General features: G+C 38.3%; 1 protein-coding gene across 4 annotated transcripts; it reads right to left on the reverse strand.

Moving 5' to 3' along the window:
- Positions 1 to 991: 991 nt before the first annotated feature.
- On the reverse strand, positions 992 to 18,444 carry LOC102804874 (receptor-type tyrosine-protein phosphatase epsilon-like). 4 transcript variants are annotated; one of them, XM_085503310.1, is made up of 22 exons: positions 18,109 to 18,444; positions 17,209 to 17,334; positions 14,325 to 14,468; positions 13,687 to 13,792; positions 13,378 to 13,451; positions 12,389 to 13,185; positions 12,137 to 12,224; positions 11,946 to 12,022; positions 11,399 to 11,435; positions 10,769 to 10,866; positions 9,799 to 9,924; positions 9,417 to 9,571; positions 9,112 to 9,247; positions 8,350 to 8,499; positions 8,130 to 8,235; positions 7,213 to 7,292; positions 6,812 to 6,946; positions 5,766 to 5,894; positions 4,287 to 4,441; positions 3,494 to 3,629; positions 2,950 to 3,010; positions 992 to 2,590 (listed from the first exon to the last, which is right to left on the reverse strand). In XM_085503310.1, exons 1-22 carry the CDS (start codon positions 18,176 to 18,178, stop codon positions 2,586 to 2,588), a joined length of 2,991 nt encoding a protein of 996 aa, XP_085359436.1. In that variant the 5' UTR covers positions 18,179 to 18,444; the 3' UTR covers positions 992 to 2,585. The 4 variants fall into 4 exon arrangements, with proteins under 4 accessions (XP_085359436.1, XP_077861657.2, XP_085359437.1 ...); XM_078005531.2 differs by having other exon boundaries at positions 13,366 to 13,451; XM_085503311.1 differs by lacking the exon at positions 14,325 to 14,468 and having other exon boundaries at positions 13,366 to 13,451.
- Between the last annotated feature and the right edge of the window lie 238 nt (positions 18,445 to 18,682).

The following is an 18,682-nucleotide window of genomic DNA, read 5'->3' on the forward strand; positions in this document are numbered from 1 at the left end:
CTTGGATACATGTTTAAAACTATCCTGGAATCCTGCCATACTGAGTAAAGTCAAGAGTGGTCTATTATTCGTAGATTTTTACGTCATCTAGTCTAGTCTAGCATATAATGTTCTTATTTGCCAATCATTATTTATATTGACGAAGAATTGTTATCTCACGTGGTGAACAAAATCAGATTTTTACCGAATAATCAAATTCGAATGCCGCTCAACAAAATTATCAAGTTCCCCAATTGGAAGATTGTCAATCAGTGATGTCAGGTCACAACTAATGACGTAACGTGACCCGATTGCAAGGGTTATATTATAGGGCGATGCATTTATCACCTGTTTAGGTCGATTGGGGATTTTGCATTTTTGCATTTATTAAGTATATTTATCAACACTCTAAAGAGTGAATTGTAATATGATGTATGTCGTGGGGTGATGTCGTGCAGTGCAGTGTAGTGTAGTGTTGTGCAGTGCAGTGTAGTGTAGTGTGGTGCGGTGCGGTGCGGTGCGGTGCGGTGCGGTGCGGTGCAGTGCAGTGTAGTGCGGTGCAGTGCAGTGCAGTGCAGTGTAGTGTAGTGTGGTGCGGTGCGGTGCGGTGCGGTGCAGTGCAGTGCAGTGCAGTGCGGTGCGGTGCAGTGCAGTGCAGTGCAGTGTAGTGTAGTGTGGTGCGGTGCGGTGCGGTGCGGTGCGGTGCGGTGCGGTGCAGTGCAGTGCAGTGCGGTGCAGTGCAGTGCAGTGCAGTGTAGTGTAGTGTGGTGCGGTGCGGTGCGGTGCGGTGCAGTGCAGTGCGGTGCGGTGCGGTGTAGTTTCGTACCAATTAGACTGGGTATATTTCAACGAGATACGTGTCACTTTTTCCGATACATTCTGCGCATGCCCTCATAATAGGTAAACCATCAATACTTTAGCTAGCGTATTTCAGCAATTCCCGTATGATGTTGGTAAGACGGGAATTGACTGAATAGCAAGCGTGGCACGAAGGCAGAATTATATACCGGCGCAAAGTTCGTATTAGTTTTTAATGAGGTATTCACCACATGTCAGTGCACATATTCTAATCCATTTTACACACGCTTATAAGAAAATAGTTTCAAACCAATAACAAAATTGTATTTAAAATTAGATATTACAAAAAATATATATAATTATTTAGTACATTATAAATCTTCACTGTCTACAACGCTCAATGTAGAGTAGTCCTCCAAGAGGCCTTTTGGGTAATTCAATTTTAAGTATTTTTGAAATGTTTGAAAAATTGTGTAAGTACCGTAATTTGCCCAATCGAGTATGAGTTATATAAAATAATAAGTAATATAAAAACGTTGTTTCGCTAGAAGACATAGCAATATTCCTTCAATGAAATTAAGTAGAACGCAATTGCGCATGCGCCCAGATTTGCCTGTACGTGCAGGTAATTTGCGGCGCATGCGCAATATCGTTTTAATTATTGTTTCTAACTAGCACTGCCATGTTTGTTGTCGAAATAAAAGTTTTTATTTTACAATAAGTCATATTTCTTTCTATCAAACATGCCCCAAAAAACTAAAATGTTAGTGTCGTACGTTAGAAGTTGAGCGTCGAGTCACAGACTGCGAAGTGTCGCGATCCACCTGAATTTAACTGAAAACCCCCACACACAGGAAATACAAACGTGTACTCATAGAACAACTAAAACATTCCATATATAAATTTTACATCGCTAAATGGACGTTTAATTGTAAAATGTCACGGATATATATGAATATGTGAGGTACCATTCGCAGTGCGGCAATACACCAACGTCTAGTTACAACGACAGAAATATCTCAAATATGTGCAAACGTCACACCCACTATGCGGTGTCATGAGCGTCCGAGAAATACAAAACCTCTATTATTATTGGATGGGTGCGAAGATTTTTATATAATCACATGATCTCAGATAATTGACATGATGTTGACATATCACCGACTTCTAACGTGATGGCTGCAATCGCTGCCGCGTGTTTCACGCGTAATCTGCCGATCACATGTTAATTTCGCTATCGACTTTACCACTGGCAAAGTTATTTGTAGTATTGATGTGGATTGACCGTGGCGATATATTACTTTCCGTCGTAGCTAGGCGTTGTGCCGTAGTGTATAACGAGTGGGACATCACATATATTCTAGATTCATTTGCATATATTGAAAACTCTTGTATACGATTTTCATAGAAAACGAGATTAAGTGGTAAGTTCACTAATTGATATAATGGGAATTAAGTACAGTTCGGCAAACATGCTATTTTGTATTTACAGAATATTGATGTTTGCTAATTACAAACCAATATATGTACAGAGTGTAGCGAGTTCTTAGTCACGGGGCTCTGGAGATTGGTATAGTTAGGTATATTGTACATGCTAATGTATGATAATGAAATATACATGATAATTAATGGATAACATTTTAAATAATTATTAAATTCTTTTCACTTTCATTTTCTCGAGTGTTAGGAACATAAAGAAAAATGGAAACAATTGTTACAAATTAGATAAAAATCACGCTCAGCGTATGTGGCAGCAGGCTTAATAGTAATTGTCTTTATATGTCTTTTTTCAACTTCCTCAGTCTTTGTCAGTCTGAAAAAAAAATAATGCTAGGCAATTAATGACGAATTTCTCAGGCTAGTATCACTGCACTGCACTATGCTATGCTATGCTATGCTATGCTATGCTATGCTATGCTATGCTATGCTATGCTATGCTATGCTATGCTATGCTATGCTATGCTATGCTATGCTACGCTACGATACGCTACGCTACGCTACGCTACGCTACACTACACTACACTACACTACACTACACTACACTACACTGCACTACACTACACTACACTGCACTGCACTGCGCTTCACTACGCTAGACTACACCACGCAACACCAAATCACACTACACCACACCACACCACACCACTACTATAATACCCACTATAAAATTACCTTCTTCGTCAATGCACTCGACGTATGACAATACTTCTTCGTAACAGCGTATGTACTGATCCTAATATTATTGAACGTAAGAGTATAACAGTGTTACTCTATTTGTAACAATATAAAAATACATAGTGTAACAAATCATAGCAATCAGTAGTGTCTATACTCTCTATACAGAACACGGCGTGTCACTCTCATAACCATAGTGTTTACAGTAAAGCGTATATAGCTGCGATCTTTATACACGTTTTACTAATATATATATTTTTATAAATCGAAATGGATGTTAGAACTCAAATTGAACAACCCGGAAATGGCATTGTGACATCAATTTTCCAGTTGCTATGTCAGGCACGTGCGCACATCATGGGTACATATGCTTCAGCCAATCATTATTATATATTTGAAGTTGAATTAAAGCTTGCGAACGCCTTTTACAAATTTGTATAAATACATTTATAAGCATTGTGCCTTTCACTGTATTACTCTCACATAGTTTTCTAAAGAAACCACAAATAGATGTCACTGTAGAATTGTAGATTTCACTTACCACCGACTCAACCATACCCGTTCTATTATCACGCACTGTCTTCACGGCTTGGAATACGTCAATAATTTGTTCTGCTTTCATCCGAGCACATGTGGCCATTAAAGCACAGAATATGCCGCTTCGCCCTGAACCGTTTCTGAAATGAACATCGTTACATTCGATATACTTTCAGTAGAACACGCCAGTATATTACTTGGTAATTAAGGAATAACCACCCATTGCACCAGACGCAAGTATTCCACAATATTTGAACCAGTTTCACGACATATACACATGAATGATGTATGTGATGCAAAAAGAAATGCATGCAACATGTTCGTAAATGTATGTTAAACATGTGGAAATGATTGCAAGGAATATGCGCATATGTGCATTTCATATGCAAATATATGCAACGTATATATGTGACACGTTATGCAAATGTAACATATGCACATTATGCAACACATACAATAGCGATAGTACTGATTTCTGGATGTTTTAATTGAGAAAGGATCTTTAAATTAATGTTCATTATTATACATCCGTCATCGTAACGCAATAAGTTACAGCGAGCCGTAATTTTGCGGTATTTTATGGGGTATTTTCATCCTACCGTATAAGAAAATGCGAATTCCTAATATGGAATGATTACGCGCGTAAGCGTCCTTTGATAATAAAAAAACAAACATGGTTGCCACCATGGTTTGACCGGAAAGAAGAAAGACACAAATAAGTTCAAAGATACTTCCGCTGTGCTGCCTTCGTGCATATATATACCGGTATATAAATCATAACGATTGACCACGCTTACCTGCACTGCACTACGATTGGCCCATTGCCATATTGATGTTGTGAGTTCTCCACTTGTTGCATAACCTCTGCTAGTACACCCTTGGCTATTGGGACATCTGAATCTTGTGACCAATTTATAACTTGAAAATGACCAATGACACGTGGCTCTACACCCTAGAACAATTCGCAAATATAATTTATGGGGAAATCATATTCATCTTATTTAAACGTACGTTTGCACACAAACACTGTTGTGAATGCCTACATATTCAGATACGTCATGCTTTTACCAATATACTATCCGCGGGCACAGTGTAATGAGATATGTTTGTCATTGTCATGTACGTCATTGATTCAGGCATTCTGCTCAGCTTTATCCGGGTGATGTATGTTATCAAATCAGCTATTTTTCTCATTTGTGTCATCGGTGTGTCATCGGAATGTCATCGGCGTGTCATCGGCATGTCACCGGCGTGTCATCAGCATGTCATCGGCGTGTCCTCGGCATGTCATCGGCAACAAATCACCATTTATCTTCATGTTCGTCAAGTTACGTTATCAAATCAACCATTGTATTTATTTGCGTCCGTTTGTTTCGCCGTCAGGTCAGCCATTTTGTTTATTAATGTTCTATGTTACGTCATTGATCAAACATTGCGGTCACTTTCGGTCAAGTTATAAAATCAGCAATTTTTTTCATTATTGTCAAAGTTGCGTCATCAAGCCAGCCATTTTGTTCATTATTGTCAACTGAATGCTGTAAAATCAAATCCGCCGTTAAAACTGTAAGATGTATATCCAGTGTTACCCATGCAGGTAATTGTTTTATTGAACCAGTATGAGGGGGAAATTCTTCTCCTCTGGGGTTCTCCAATACGTGTCAGTGGGAATCTCGTCTGTCTCTATATCACGTCTGCTTGAGGTACCGGACCGGGGACGTCATTTTAGCTTTACAGTCAAATAGACACACACAACGAAATACGTATCAACGCTCGTCTTTAGTCGGTCAGTCGAGTACTCTATAAGACACAGCGCCCTGGGGAAATGTCCCCAAGACTCTCGCAAGGCTGACCCAGACTGCGTCTCTCGTGGTGTTCTCGCCAAGACCAACTAAAACTCCTTTTTTCACTTTCAAAATCTCAACCAATTACAAAGGAGTTTAAAGACTCTAAGGCGTGGCCTTCACACATTCATTTTACACATAGCCTATCAAACTAAGTACTGAACACGTCATATTTTTTTATTAATCGTTCACTATATTACTAACTGCAAATACCAACTGTCAGAAATAGCGGTCCGGATGGCAACGGTTATATCGTAATTAGTTCCAAATCAGTGAGTCAAGTTCCGTCCAGGACCTCGCATGAACCTAAATGATGACAGTTATAACGCAGCCATTCACTAGTTAATCAGCTAAACAAGTCGGACTACAGATACGCGAAAACTAATTCATGACACCAGCACGGTATGTTATGCTATGTACAATACGGATACATACCACTTTCTTGGAGTTTGTAAGTGAAAATGTTCGTTGAATATAGTTGTCATGTTTTACAGTTGATGTTACATCAATGATAAATGGGCCGTGAATTGAAGCGCTGTCGTCAGACCAGTATTGTCCTTGTTTCTGTAGGAAAAACGGTGAAAATGTAAAATATTTTATTGAATGAAAATTCTGAATATGCCACTACTTTCGGGAATCATATCACCCGGTTATATATTTAACATATTTTAAGAGGCATTGCACTATAATCGAAAATGTCCGCCCAGTTCTCGTTGAGAGCGAGCAAGACACGAGACTTCTCGCCCCCCATTAGTTTGGCTGGTTTCCACCTCAAGTGTCGTGGCACACCAATCCACAATAGACTGGTAACTAGTAATGGTTCTAGCATTATGATTGCTCCATCACTTTCTTGTTTCGTTTGTTATTAATTTGCATAGAAACAGTGAGAAATGTCAGAACCATCTGAAATATTGCAAGCTGACAAGCTGTATGGGTATAGCGTTATTGCAGTGTTGAAGACTTGTTTACGGAAAACGAATGTTAGAATGTTTTCAAATCATTTCACTTAGTCAAGTGTCTTTAGGCCGGATTCCCGACCCAGTGGCACAATTTGGCGATTAATAGTTACCTGCGCCCTACCACAGCCCGTCTATAGTGGGACTGTGGCCCAACTTATCATTCGCAAGGGACGCCGGGAACCAGCGAACCCCAAGAGTGTCAATTTAAACCCTGTCGCATCCATTGTTCCAAAAAGTTGGTTTGGAGCTGTGAATGAAGTAACGTATTAACGATAGTGCGCATGTGCCATGAATTGACTTAATGAAATGTACTTATATACGTACATGTAACCAGATGTCAGATTCTGTAGTCAACAGCAGGATTTATTATACAACACATTCTGGTCTTTGGATGATTAAGCTGTGTTCGCATTGAATACAAACAACGCCCCTCAAACCTATACTGAATATTTGACTTTCAACTATGTCACAATAGCCAAATTGTTAATATCTCCTTAAACCATAGAATCGAGCTGGTCTTACCATGTCATCTGTGTCGATTTCATTCAGCATAACAATATTGAAACATCGATAGTCATAAACCATTCTCCAGAAATCGACGATAGTGTTTGACAAGGGCATTTGTGTTGCAAGAAATGCATCTTTGCGGGAATAACACTGAAATAGTACGAGCAAATATAGTTATGAATACACAATGCGATGACCTACATTCAAACACGTGTAAAAATGTGTGTGGTGTAATAAATCGTAAACAATTACAAACATTCAAAACAGACGAGGGATGGAGGCGTATAGTGGAACCGTCGCATAACTGCATACACTTACTTAATCGTGGCATGGAGGTCTCAGTCTAATAGAGACGTTTTATACTAATATCACGTCAGAGCAGCGTCACTACCAATATATGATTTCTATTGACTCACCGTTACAAAACTAGCATTGATATAATCAGTCGACTGCTCGTCGTCTATACGTGTCATTAAACGGGGTCGATAGAAGTCCACTGTAACAATAATTACATGTTATACAATTTATTACACAATATTTATGATAACATGCGTAATATTTCGGGTGATTGGTTAACGCATCTAACGACGAAATATAATATGCATACGATTCGTGTTCATTGATACTTTCCTAAATACCTTTGAGCGATCTAAAGTACACCTTAAGATATGGACATGAATAATAGACATAATAAAAAGATAAACACAATTGCCACACAGCCCAGTGAAAAGTCGTGAATGAAGCAACAAATCGGTAGCTGATGCGGGTAACTTATCTCTGACGCAAATGATCGCTTGGGGTCTCGTTGAGAACGAGAGAACCACGAGACTTGTTTTTGCATTTTAAATAGTGTTCCACAATCTTCCAGGCAGAGTTCTATTTCTACGAATATATATTTCAGTGCTCTTTCGGTTTAGGCCCCAAGGATCTCTGGGAAGGAGAATGAGGTATTTGCTGAGACAGCGCTTTCTGTGACGACACAACGGTCTACTGATCTATGTACACGGGTATTTATATTTGTTTACGCGTTTACAGTTTACGCCTTGTTTTCCAGTAGGAATAAATCAACACGAGAGCCCTCTAACAACAAAGATACGCAAATGATACGCGTAGTAAAAGTCTTGTGGTGTTTCACCACAAAATGGCGGTGTGTGGTAGCAGAGATACATTCGGTGATCTAACCGAAAGGAGCTCTGAGTAGGAGGATAGGGAGAGAATAGAACACTGTTTTAGGGGCAAAACAAGTCTCGCGGCAGTCTCGTTCACAACGAGATCCCAGCTGTAATTTGCTTATATTGTTTTACATGGCTTATTCAACAACATATGTACTTACGTGGCAGCGTAGAGCTGTCCTTGTACCTGTTCTTTTTCACATTCTCGTCTGAGACGGCAGCCTTCATCTGCTTCTCGGTGGGGATGGGACAAACTATTTCAAGATTCTTATAAAAGAATAAAGAATAAAATTTAACCCTGCTAAGCTCAAAGAAATATTGCGTCACCAGTGCTGACGACTCACCCGGTCACACATTACATAATATATGCTAGTAACGTACCTTGTATTCTTGTTGAAATCCAGTCAGTCCTGTGTTCGCATCTTTCATTTTAAGAACCTCTATCTTTGATTTGAATCCATTTTTAGTCGTTTCGGTGATTCCACATACCGTGGATATTAAAATGGCGGTGTGTATAAAGTCGTACTGGTCCTAACAAATACACCACATACACCATCATCATTTATTATTTGATGTAAGGAGATGTTGAATCGTTCGAGTTACGGACATCGAGTAAACGAAAAAACCGAGTTACAAAAACGACCACGCCCATATTTTAGAAACCGTACCCAAATTATATTGTGACTCGATGTTCAGTTGACAGTTTAATGTACCAGTAACTTCGCGTTACGAGCAACATAGAATAGTTGTTTGCGGGCCTCGAACAATTTAGCATCTTTGATGTAAGTTTAATTTTAGTAAAATTCACACTTACAATATCAACCGCGCCCTCTAGCGCCGGCGCATACATATGACGTAAATACGACAGCGACGTTCACATTGTCGATATTGTTTTGATCATTGGCTGCCCGTCGATAAATACACCGTTTTTCGTTATTTATTATATTCTATATAACGAATGACTACAAAACCAAGCATATTACCATAGTAGATTGTTCGTACACCCATCTACGACATTTCGACGTCACTGAAACTCTTGTCTCCAGAGGGAGCATGTTATTGTTGTTATATTCATTACTAGCAAAAACTAGATGACTATTTTTTTTCAATCTGTAATTCAAAATCTATTAAACAGTCACTCACAAATACTTGAACAAAATATGTCCTGTCTTTTCTTGAATTCTTGACAAAATTGTAGATATCAACTTGACCTTCAGCTTCTGCCATCTCTAGCATGGAGTCAATAGTGATGAACGTACCAGTACGACCAACACCGGCACTAACGAGAGATTGTCATTGGTAGCTTGATGTAATTTTGTAATTTTTGTTTTGAATTTGATTTTCAACGAAGAATCGCCACACATTGACAATAAAATGTTTCGAGTCGAAGCACTGCGTAATGCACATTATTTAAAATTAAAAATAAAAATTAAGTTCAACATTCTCACCTGCAATTTACAATGATCGGTCCCGAATTCGGTGGATTGAAAGATTTCACTCTTGACAGAAAAGTCAACACTGCGGAAGGATACATCGGCACTGTCTTGTCCGGCCAAGCGGTGAAATGAAAATGCTTGACTTTGCGAACCTCTCCGCCGTCGTTCTGTGTACATAACAAAAAGTGTGTTGTTGGTACCGGTAGTTAAAATACTGCGTCTGACAACATGATATGACCTCAGAAAATATTGACCTGCTAGCTTTTATGTGATTATGCCCTTTCCCATGGTCAGCACACTATATAAAGGATTTACAATTGCAATTATAATTACATCAATTGACTATTGGCTTGAAAAGTTTGAATATACTACGTATATGAATTATAACACTGACCTTTTTTAACCTGAACGTCCTTACGACAGAATCAGGATAAGTATCTTCGTGTAAATTAATGACAGACAGGCCACCATAGAAGGTCTCTCCGGCTGACATCTTAGGCCAATATTTGTAACACTTAACCTGGATGGGAGTAGGTAGTTGACATTATACATCATTTGGTGAACTCACAGTCATTCTCCTAGTAGAGTGACTGTGGTACAACTGATCTCAATGTCACATGTCGCTATCAGAATGGCCAGCAACATCAGTTATTGAACATATAAACAGCCTGAGTGGGATATATATGAGGATTCATACCACAAATGCCGCGCTAGAAATTCAGTACAATGACAATCATATACTAATATAACGTAATATTGACAGGTCACAGTTGAAGGCCAGAAAGCTGTCATCGTTATAAACGTAATAAAAAAATATACATTTTTTTATAAATCAAAATGAATATTATAATTCGAATTGATCGACCCAGAAATGGTATTGTGGCATTTTAGTTATTAATTAATATTAATGAGTTAGACATTATCCATTCAGCAATCGTCTCATTTTGAACAAGTGGGCAACTGCAATTGCGTGAATGCACGCGCGCGTGCGCATATTGAGCGTAGTCAATGTGGGCCAATTACCATTAAATATTTGAATTTGAATGACAGATGATTATTGATATTCACAAATTGCATAAATACGTGTATAAGCTCCAGCTTTGTGTCCTTCATCGTATCTGTAGCCGAAACCAGTGCTTTAATACCGTTTGAAATATTGACAGTTACAGTTTAAAAAAATCTAGGAGTCTAATTTTGGTTAATTTTGCTTTCCATCTTGTCAGAAAGCTTGTGACTGAAAACGGCGAAACTGCCAATGTGAGTGTCATTTATGATTTGCTCAATGTAGTAAATTGTAGTCTAAAAGATGTATATCATACGAGCTAAACTTGGTGAAAATGACGTACAAATAATCAGTTGTTTACCTTTCCCAACTCCACTACATTGGTAGCCATTAGTATGGTGCGGGACTTCTCCTGCCAAACCATCCTCCAAAAGTCATGACTTGTTTCTTTCTTTGGACCTATTAAATCAGAAATGAATATAATTCAATTAATCGTATGAACGATATTAACCAAAATATAAGTCATGAACATAATAGGTGATTTCCCGTTTACTGCAAGATCTCGCGAAATGCGTGAAATACGCGGATCAAACGTCTGGTACAAAAAAACGAATGATTTGATTTTGAACTCGGCTTTAATTACCGTTTTTATGGTTCAATGTCGAAATGCCGTTCTTTCGGAGAGGAATATGGCACTGAGATATCCTCACTTCATCAAAATTGACCATCATCAAATGTATATATCACAGTATTAAGTTCGCAAATACTCAAAAAAATACTTTCGCGGCGCTATGACCTTTGTTTGCCCTGATTTCCCGATCGATTTCACGCATAACGCGGGATCTCGCAGTGAACGGAAAATGAACTAAACTATGAGTATGTATTTCAGAGATAATAAGGTGTTACACATTCATGAACACTTTATGAAGTACAATAATACCGGTACAATAAATGCATATCATGTGACGTTATGGTGTCATACGATACTTACCTTGAGTCGCAATATATGCTTTTGGTTTCTTGTAACCCTGTAATATATAATTATTTACTAACACTACATGATATATGCAACCATGTATATGTTCTCGATACAAGGTTATCTTGAATGAATGAATGAATATTCGAAATTATGCACACACGTTTAATAATTTAGGAATCATTGTTGATGCCTAATTCTATATATTACACTGTCAAATCACGTGATCGTGGAAAAAAAAGTATTCCATATTATCATTTCGAAATTGTCGCTTGTATTTGGCACATATAGAACACGTTGGCGGTGGAATGGAACACTGGATTGGTAGCTGTCACGTGACTCTCTCGCTGCTAACGCGATATCGACGGCCATTTGCAACTGAGAGATTTTTGGTTAAAGCGCGGTTGTCGTCGCGCAGCGCGTGTTCGAATTTCATGTAAATAAACAATGTATTTTACACGCGTTGTATACGTCGCTATGAGTCCCATATCGAACAGAACGCGGCACAACGACTGCTGCCCTTTAACTAGTTACATTATTTTCAGATATATATCTAACTTACGTCGATATAATTGGCGTTTATATAGTCCGAGTTTGGGTCATCTTCTAACTTCTCCAGAACAACACGTGAATGATCATCTGAAAATGAAGACGAGTATCATTTAAACTAGTTACCATGGTAACGATAGGAATAGCAGAATTGCAAATCAAACACAGTTGAATGTATAATCGTAAATGTCGATATAAACTCACAAGCGATTATATTCTTGAATCTATTTTTCGGTTTATTCGCAGCAAGGACTCCCGTAGTGCAAGCAGCAGCCGGTTCGGCAGGGAAACTCTGCAGAATTAAATCACCAATGTTATTACTAATAACAAATACAAATACAATATGGCGCTCAGAATGTTAATCACAATTCGACTTCACTTTTGTAGAATTGTTTCTGGTATATAATTGTGAAAATAAAATTATAATATCCGTTTCATTTGCAATTAAAGACTTACTTTGTACTGTTCTCTGAGGGAATCTGTTAATCGCTTCTCTTGGACGTACTTCGGTAAATCACAAATCTTCACCAACGTTTCTGGTGGGGGTTGGGGTTCAGTTCTCTCTGATTTGCAAGGCTCGCCGGCAGACAACTGGGCGGGTTCCTCTGTAGTATGTACACACGTACTCTGTATTACCGTTGGCCCAGGTTCACCCACTTGAGCCACAGTTTGGTGTTCGTCACTCTGTATTACCGTTGGCCCAGGTTCACTCACGTGTACCACAGTTTGGTGTTCGTCACTCTGTATTGCCGGTAGCTCAGGTTCACTCACGGGTGTCACTGTTTGGTGTTCGTCACTCTGTATTACCGGTAGCTCAGGTTCACCCACGTGTTCCACAGTTTGATGTTCGTCTTTTACATCGGTGGTTTTGTCATCGTTGTTCGCTGGGCGCTGTGGCATCGCACTGGGTACAACCTCGTCATCAACTTGGGGTAACTCATCGTCATCACCATTCGTTCCCTGTTCATCGTTCAGCAAAGCAGGCTTATCGACGGATTGATTTGATCGCTCGTATCGACTTGTATCGTGTGTAGAATCAATCTCCGTTGATGCTACTACCGCGACTTCGTTAGAAGTACTCGGGTGTTCGTCTGTCGATGACGTCATATGATTTCTTTGAAATTCGTCAGCAGCAGCAGCAACAGGCGGACGGGGGCTCTGTCGAGGAGTACCGTGATTTATATTACGTAATTGTGTTCTAGGGGTGTTCTCATTTGACCAGTATAAATCCTCCGGACGTCGTCGTCGTTCATCTAATTAGGAAGGAAGTCAATAAATGAACATTTATGAAGAAACATTTGATAACGCTGTTGAATTATATCAATGTCTAACATTACAAAATTTACTTGTCTGCTAATTATATTGATTCTTGGGGGTTGTGAGAGTTTTGTTGGGGACTCGGAGAGATGCGAAATGCATGCACGTTTTGTTACCTAGAAACGTACAAGGATTAGTTTCATGCTGTGTCGTCATTCTAGTTGCAGGGTTTGGATCCTTGTTCCATGCAGGGCATCTTCGGCTGAGTGAATAAATAAATAAATAAATATATAAATAAATAAATGAAAAAATAAATGAATGAATGGATAAATGGATGAATGAATGAATGAATGAATGAATAAATAAATAAATTAATAAATTAATAAATTAATTAAATAGTTAATTAATTAAATAGTTAATTCATTCAAGTTAATTAACTAATTAATTAATTAATTAATTAATAAATAAATGTTATCATCACATATAAGTCTACTTACCCCCGGACCACATACGCTGTTGCAATAGAGAATATGACAATCATGACAATAATCACAACAACTGCGGCTACTATTTCCATCTCATCTGGTTGATCCGGTGGAGCAGCTGTAGGGACATATACAAGAATTGTCACTATCATATTGTGGACCATCCATGCACGGAAAATAGGAAATGTTAAAACGCTTATGTATTTTGTTATTGGTGGGCTGCCACACATCATAAAAAAATCAACCTGTTTATGATATCTCTTGCATCAGACTAGGTCGCAGAAGAACTTCGTTGTTAAATGACGTTACTTAAAGCGGGGGATTCGTCACCTGCGCATGCGTCAGATGGCCATAGCGTGTCATTGTTTACAAACAAGTGTCTACCCATGAGACTTTGCGTTTTAGCGTGTGTTGTTATCGTCGCTTGGGCTGGGTTATTAATATAACATAATCCTGAAAATGAAAATAGTGTTATATTTACAATTACGTGAAATGACCATGCCCAATAAAGAGGGTAATTTTAGGGTCATTTGCATAAATTGGACATTTCGATTTCAAAGTCCCCCGAAATATTAGTGGGAAGGATTACTGGAAACACAGGATTTGTGTTTTTGGATATACTACATTACCACGCATCGTAACCATCATACCTTGTTTTGTTTGACAGTTATCTCCAGTGTATCCATCCACACACCCACTCATACACACTCCAGTTTTCTTATGACATTGAACTTTACAGTGACATGGAATACACTGCCCCAAACTTCCACGAAAATGTCCGTCATTGCAAGAGTCTGAAACAAACACCAAGTTGTAATTGCATCATAATGTTTGTAATAGTGTAGCAGTATTGTAGTGAAGTAACGTTATACAACCCGGCTAATGCACCCACATACCCACCCTACTCGTTTTACAATGACATGTTTATACACTGCTCCAAATTTCCACGAAAATGTCCGTAATTGCATGTATCTGTTGAAATAAAGATCAAGTAGTGATTGAAACCATCTAGGGCTGATGTTAGGTATGTGTTATCGTTGGAACATGTAATGACGAATTACCACCGAAACTCCCTGATTAGACTCGCTTGCAAAACCCGGCTGGTAATCACAATCACAGTCCCTCTATGTCACAATGAAGGAATAATTTCGATGAATTACACGTACAGTTTTCACTGGCAGTTTTCGGTCTAAGTATTTATTCTAAAAATAGAATTATTTGAAATGCACAAACAATAAACATAATATATTCGAAATAAACACATATTGTATGTTCTCTTAGTTGATCTGTATACGAGTGATGTAATCAGTAGCGACATCAAGTAATTTGAAAATAATTTAGAGAATTAAAAATATTTTTCAGCATTTTATAGTTTCACATTGACTTTTGGATTGTGAGTCAGCCAAAAATATACGTATTGTTATTACCGTGCAAAATCATATGGCCGTCTTCCATGGCCACATGCGCAGGCGACGACTCCTCCGGTTTTAAGAATACCCACCGAGTTTGACCATAGACCTTAGAAAACAGGGACATGCTACTGTGGGTATCCCTTTCATGTAACCTTAGTTATAATCCCCTACCCAATTCACACCTTAGTGAAACTGACAATAAAGCTATGTCAACACCACTGTTACATCCTCTCCTGTTACATAAGCCAAACATGGCTGCCAGGGAGTAGCAACACAAAATGAGCCAACTTTGTGGTTAGAATATAATCAGAAAAATTACATTTGATTAAAACTGAATAGCCAAGCCCATTCTATTGATACGAGTGAAACTAAAAATTGCAAAGTTAACAGTTTTTATTTCACTATGAAAACAGAAAAGGGAAATAAAAATGGTCAGTTTTCTCTACAAGAAAACAAAACTGCCTAAACGTAAACAATGACCTGTCAAAATTTGTGTCATTATAACAAGTGGATTTTTCATCATATTTAGAGCAGATATAGCATAGTGCACCCGTTATACACTGGCAAATGGGAATATTGGCGCAGCATAACTTATCAAACATATAAAAAAGCGTTTTCTAAGGTCTATGGTTTGACTAACGTGCGTGAATTTTACAATTAATTAAATTTAATAATAATTTAAAAAAAATTAAAATATATTTTGTCTTTTTCTTTCAAACGCCCCTAACGTTTTCTGAATACACGGCGAAACAGTTATCAACAGAGGCTGAGAAACTAAGCATTCATTCAGGCAGCATCCAACTTTTCTCCGGTAGAATAACCAGGTGATTTATAACTACATATTTCAATTCACTGGTTACTCTTTTGTCCCAACAGTAACCAGTATTTACTCTATATCTGTACTTACCGTAGTAATAACATGAAAGCATTTCACTGGTTACATCATCGTCCCAACAGTAACCAGTATTTACTCTATATCTGTACTTACCGTAGTAATAACATGACGGTATTTCACTGGTTACATCATCGTCCCAACAGTAACCAGTATTTACTCTATATCTGTACTTACCGTCGTAATAACATGAAGGTATTTCACTGGTTACATCATCGTCCCAACAGTAACCAGTATTCACTCTATATCTGTACTCATCGTAGTAATAAAATGACGGTATTTCACTGGTTACATCGTCGTCCCAACAGTAACCAGTATTCACTCTATATCTGTACTTACCGTAGTAATAAAATGACGGTATTTCACTGGTTACATCGTCGTCCCAATAGTAACCAGTATTCACTCTATATCTGTACTTATCGTCGTAATAACATAACGGTATTCCACTGGTTACATCGCCGTTCCAATAGTAACCAGTATTCACTCTATATCTGTACTTATCGTCGTAATAACATGACGGTATTTCACTGGTTACATCGTCATCCTAACAGTAACCAGTATTCACTCTATATCTGTACTCATCGTAGTAATAACATGAAGGTATTTAACTGGTTACATCGTCTTCCCAACAGTAACCAGTATTTACTCTATATCTGTACTTATCGTCGTAATAACATAACGGTATTCCACTGGTTACATCGCCGTCCCAATAGTAACCAGTATTTACTCTATATATGTACTTATCGTCGTAATAACGTGACGGTATTTCACTGGTTACATCATCGTCCCAACAGTAACCAGTATTCACTCTATATCTGTACTTACAGTCGTAATAATATGATGGTATTTCACTGGTTACATCGTCATCCCAACAGTAACCAGTATTCACTCTATATCTGTACTCATCGTAGTAATAGCATGAAGGTATTTAACTGGTTACATCGTCTTCCCAACAGTAACCAGTATTGACTCTATATCTGTACTTATCGTCGTAATAACATGAAGGTATTTCACTGGTTACATCGTTTTCCCAACAGTGGCCAGTATTGACTCTATATCTGTACTTACCGTCGTAATAACAGGACGGTATTTAACTGGTTACATCGTCTTCCCAACAGTAACCAGTATTTAGTCTATATCTGTATTCACCGTCGTAATAACATGACGGTATTTCACTGGTTACATCGTCTTCCCAACAGTAACCAGTATTTAGTCTATATCTGTACTTACCGTCGTAATAACATGAAGGTATTTCACTGGTTACATCATCGTCCCAACAGTGGCCAGCAGACTCACACGATATTTTATCATTATAAACAGCAAATACACGTTCATCATAACCTAGTTGACAATTGGCTGGTAAATAAAAATAAGAGTTTAAATCAAATTAAAGTTAAATAAACTATGCGGAAATGACCTTGTGGGAATCGCACGGTCGTGTTAAGTCATCCCTGTCTGAATGCTTTGTACCAAACCTTACTATCAATGCTAATCTTCTTGTAAGTTTTCACTGCTACACTGCTTGGCCATCCAAAACGAACAACAATGGGTTCGTACTTGATATATCAACATCGATTTCAACGCAGCAGTGAATTCCGACGCCATATTACGTCAATCGTGACCATTATATTGCCGTGACATATAAGTAGAAAGGTCATTTAAAAAAGGACGATTCGAACTAAGCACAATAGTTTGTCTCAGCGATATTAATATCATCTCGCGATGCGATACTTTTCCCGAAAAGGTTTATTTTTACGTATTCACTACAATGGAATGTAACTATTACCTTGCTATTCTAAGATGTCTATATCCAGAGTGGGTAATACCTATACCTTATCACTTTAAGAAATGGTGGGTATATTTTTGTATGAGGCCGAATAGTCAACGCAAAAGTTTTAATTCTCAGAAACATGCGGTGTAAAAAGTAACAAAAAAAAAATAAGTGAAAACAGATTCTGAAGAAGGTTTACAATAAGCAATTGTATTGACGTTTTAAAATTCTAGACAGTGGTAAAAATTATCAACACAAATTTACTTCCGCCTTATATTTGGCTCGTTATTTTAAGGAGAGAGTTCCTGTATCCGACAAAAGTTTTAACACTTTAAGTCACGAGTTTATATACAACTCACCTGCAAAGGATGAAGATAGAATGACCACGGACACTGTCAGGAAAAGCAATATTCTTTCCTGGTGGTCCATGTCTACTGTGTACTTTCAGACGACGTATACCAGGCAAGATTATGTTTACGCCTTACTTTTAACAAAAGCTAGGTGAACTCATGTGGCTTCTCTTTGCATATGAATACACATCGACTCGGATCATGCACTGTGACACTGCCGTCTTTTGTGAGCGTTGGCTATGGAAATACCTCGCACTGGCACGAAATAGCTAAGTGATTGCGTCGAACAGCACCGATGGGGCTCAGTCTGATTGTCGGCTACGTTAAGTTGTTCTTTGTCTGATTCAGTAAATCTAACTACGCACTGATTTCCATACGTGTCACACTTTACGTAAGAGGATAGCTGCGCATACACTAAACTATCAAAAGTATCAAACTACAAATACTCGGTGCATTGCGATAACAATTGCAAGCACGTACGTAACTGACTTAGTCAATCAATCCACGCCCAGATATGTTCTTTGGTCGTTGAAAGAGGCTGGGCAATTTGTAGGTCTAATCGTGGTTCAATGGACACAATGCT

The sequence above is a fragment of the Saccoglossus kowalevskii genome, chromosome 9 (genome assembly GCF_978046115.1).
Source record: "Saccoglossus kowalevskii chromosome 9, keSacKowa6.1, whole genome shotgun sequence".
Classification (NCBI taxonomy): domain Eukaryota; kingdom Metazoa; phylum Hemichordata; class Enteropneusta; family Harrimaniidae; genus Saccoglossus; species Saccoglossus kowalevskii.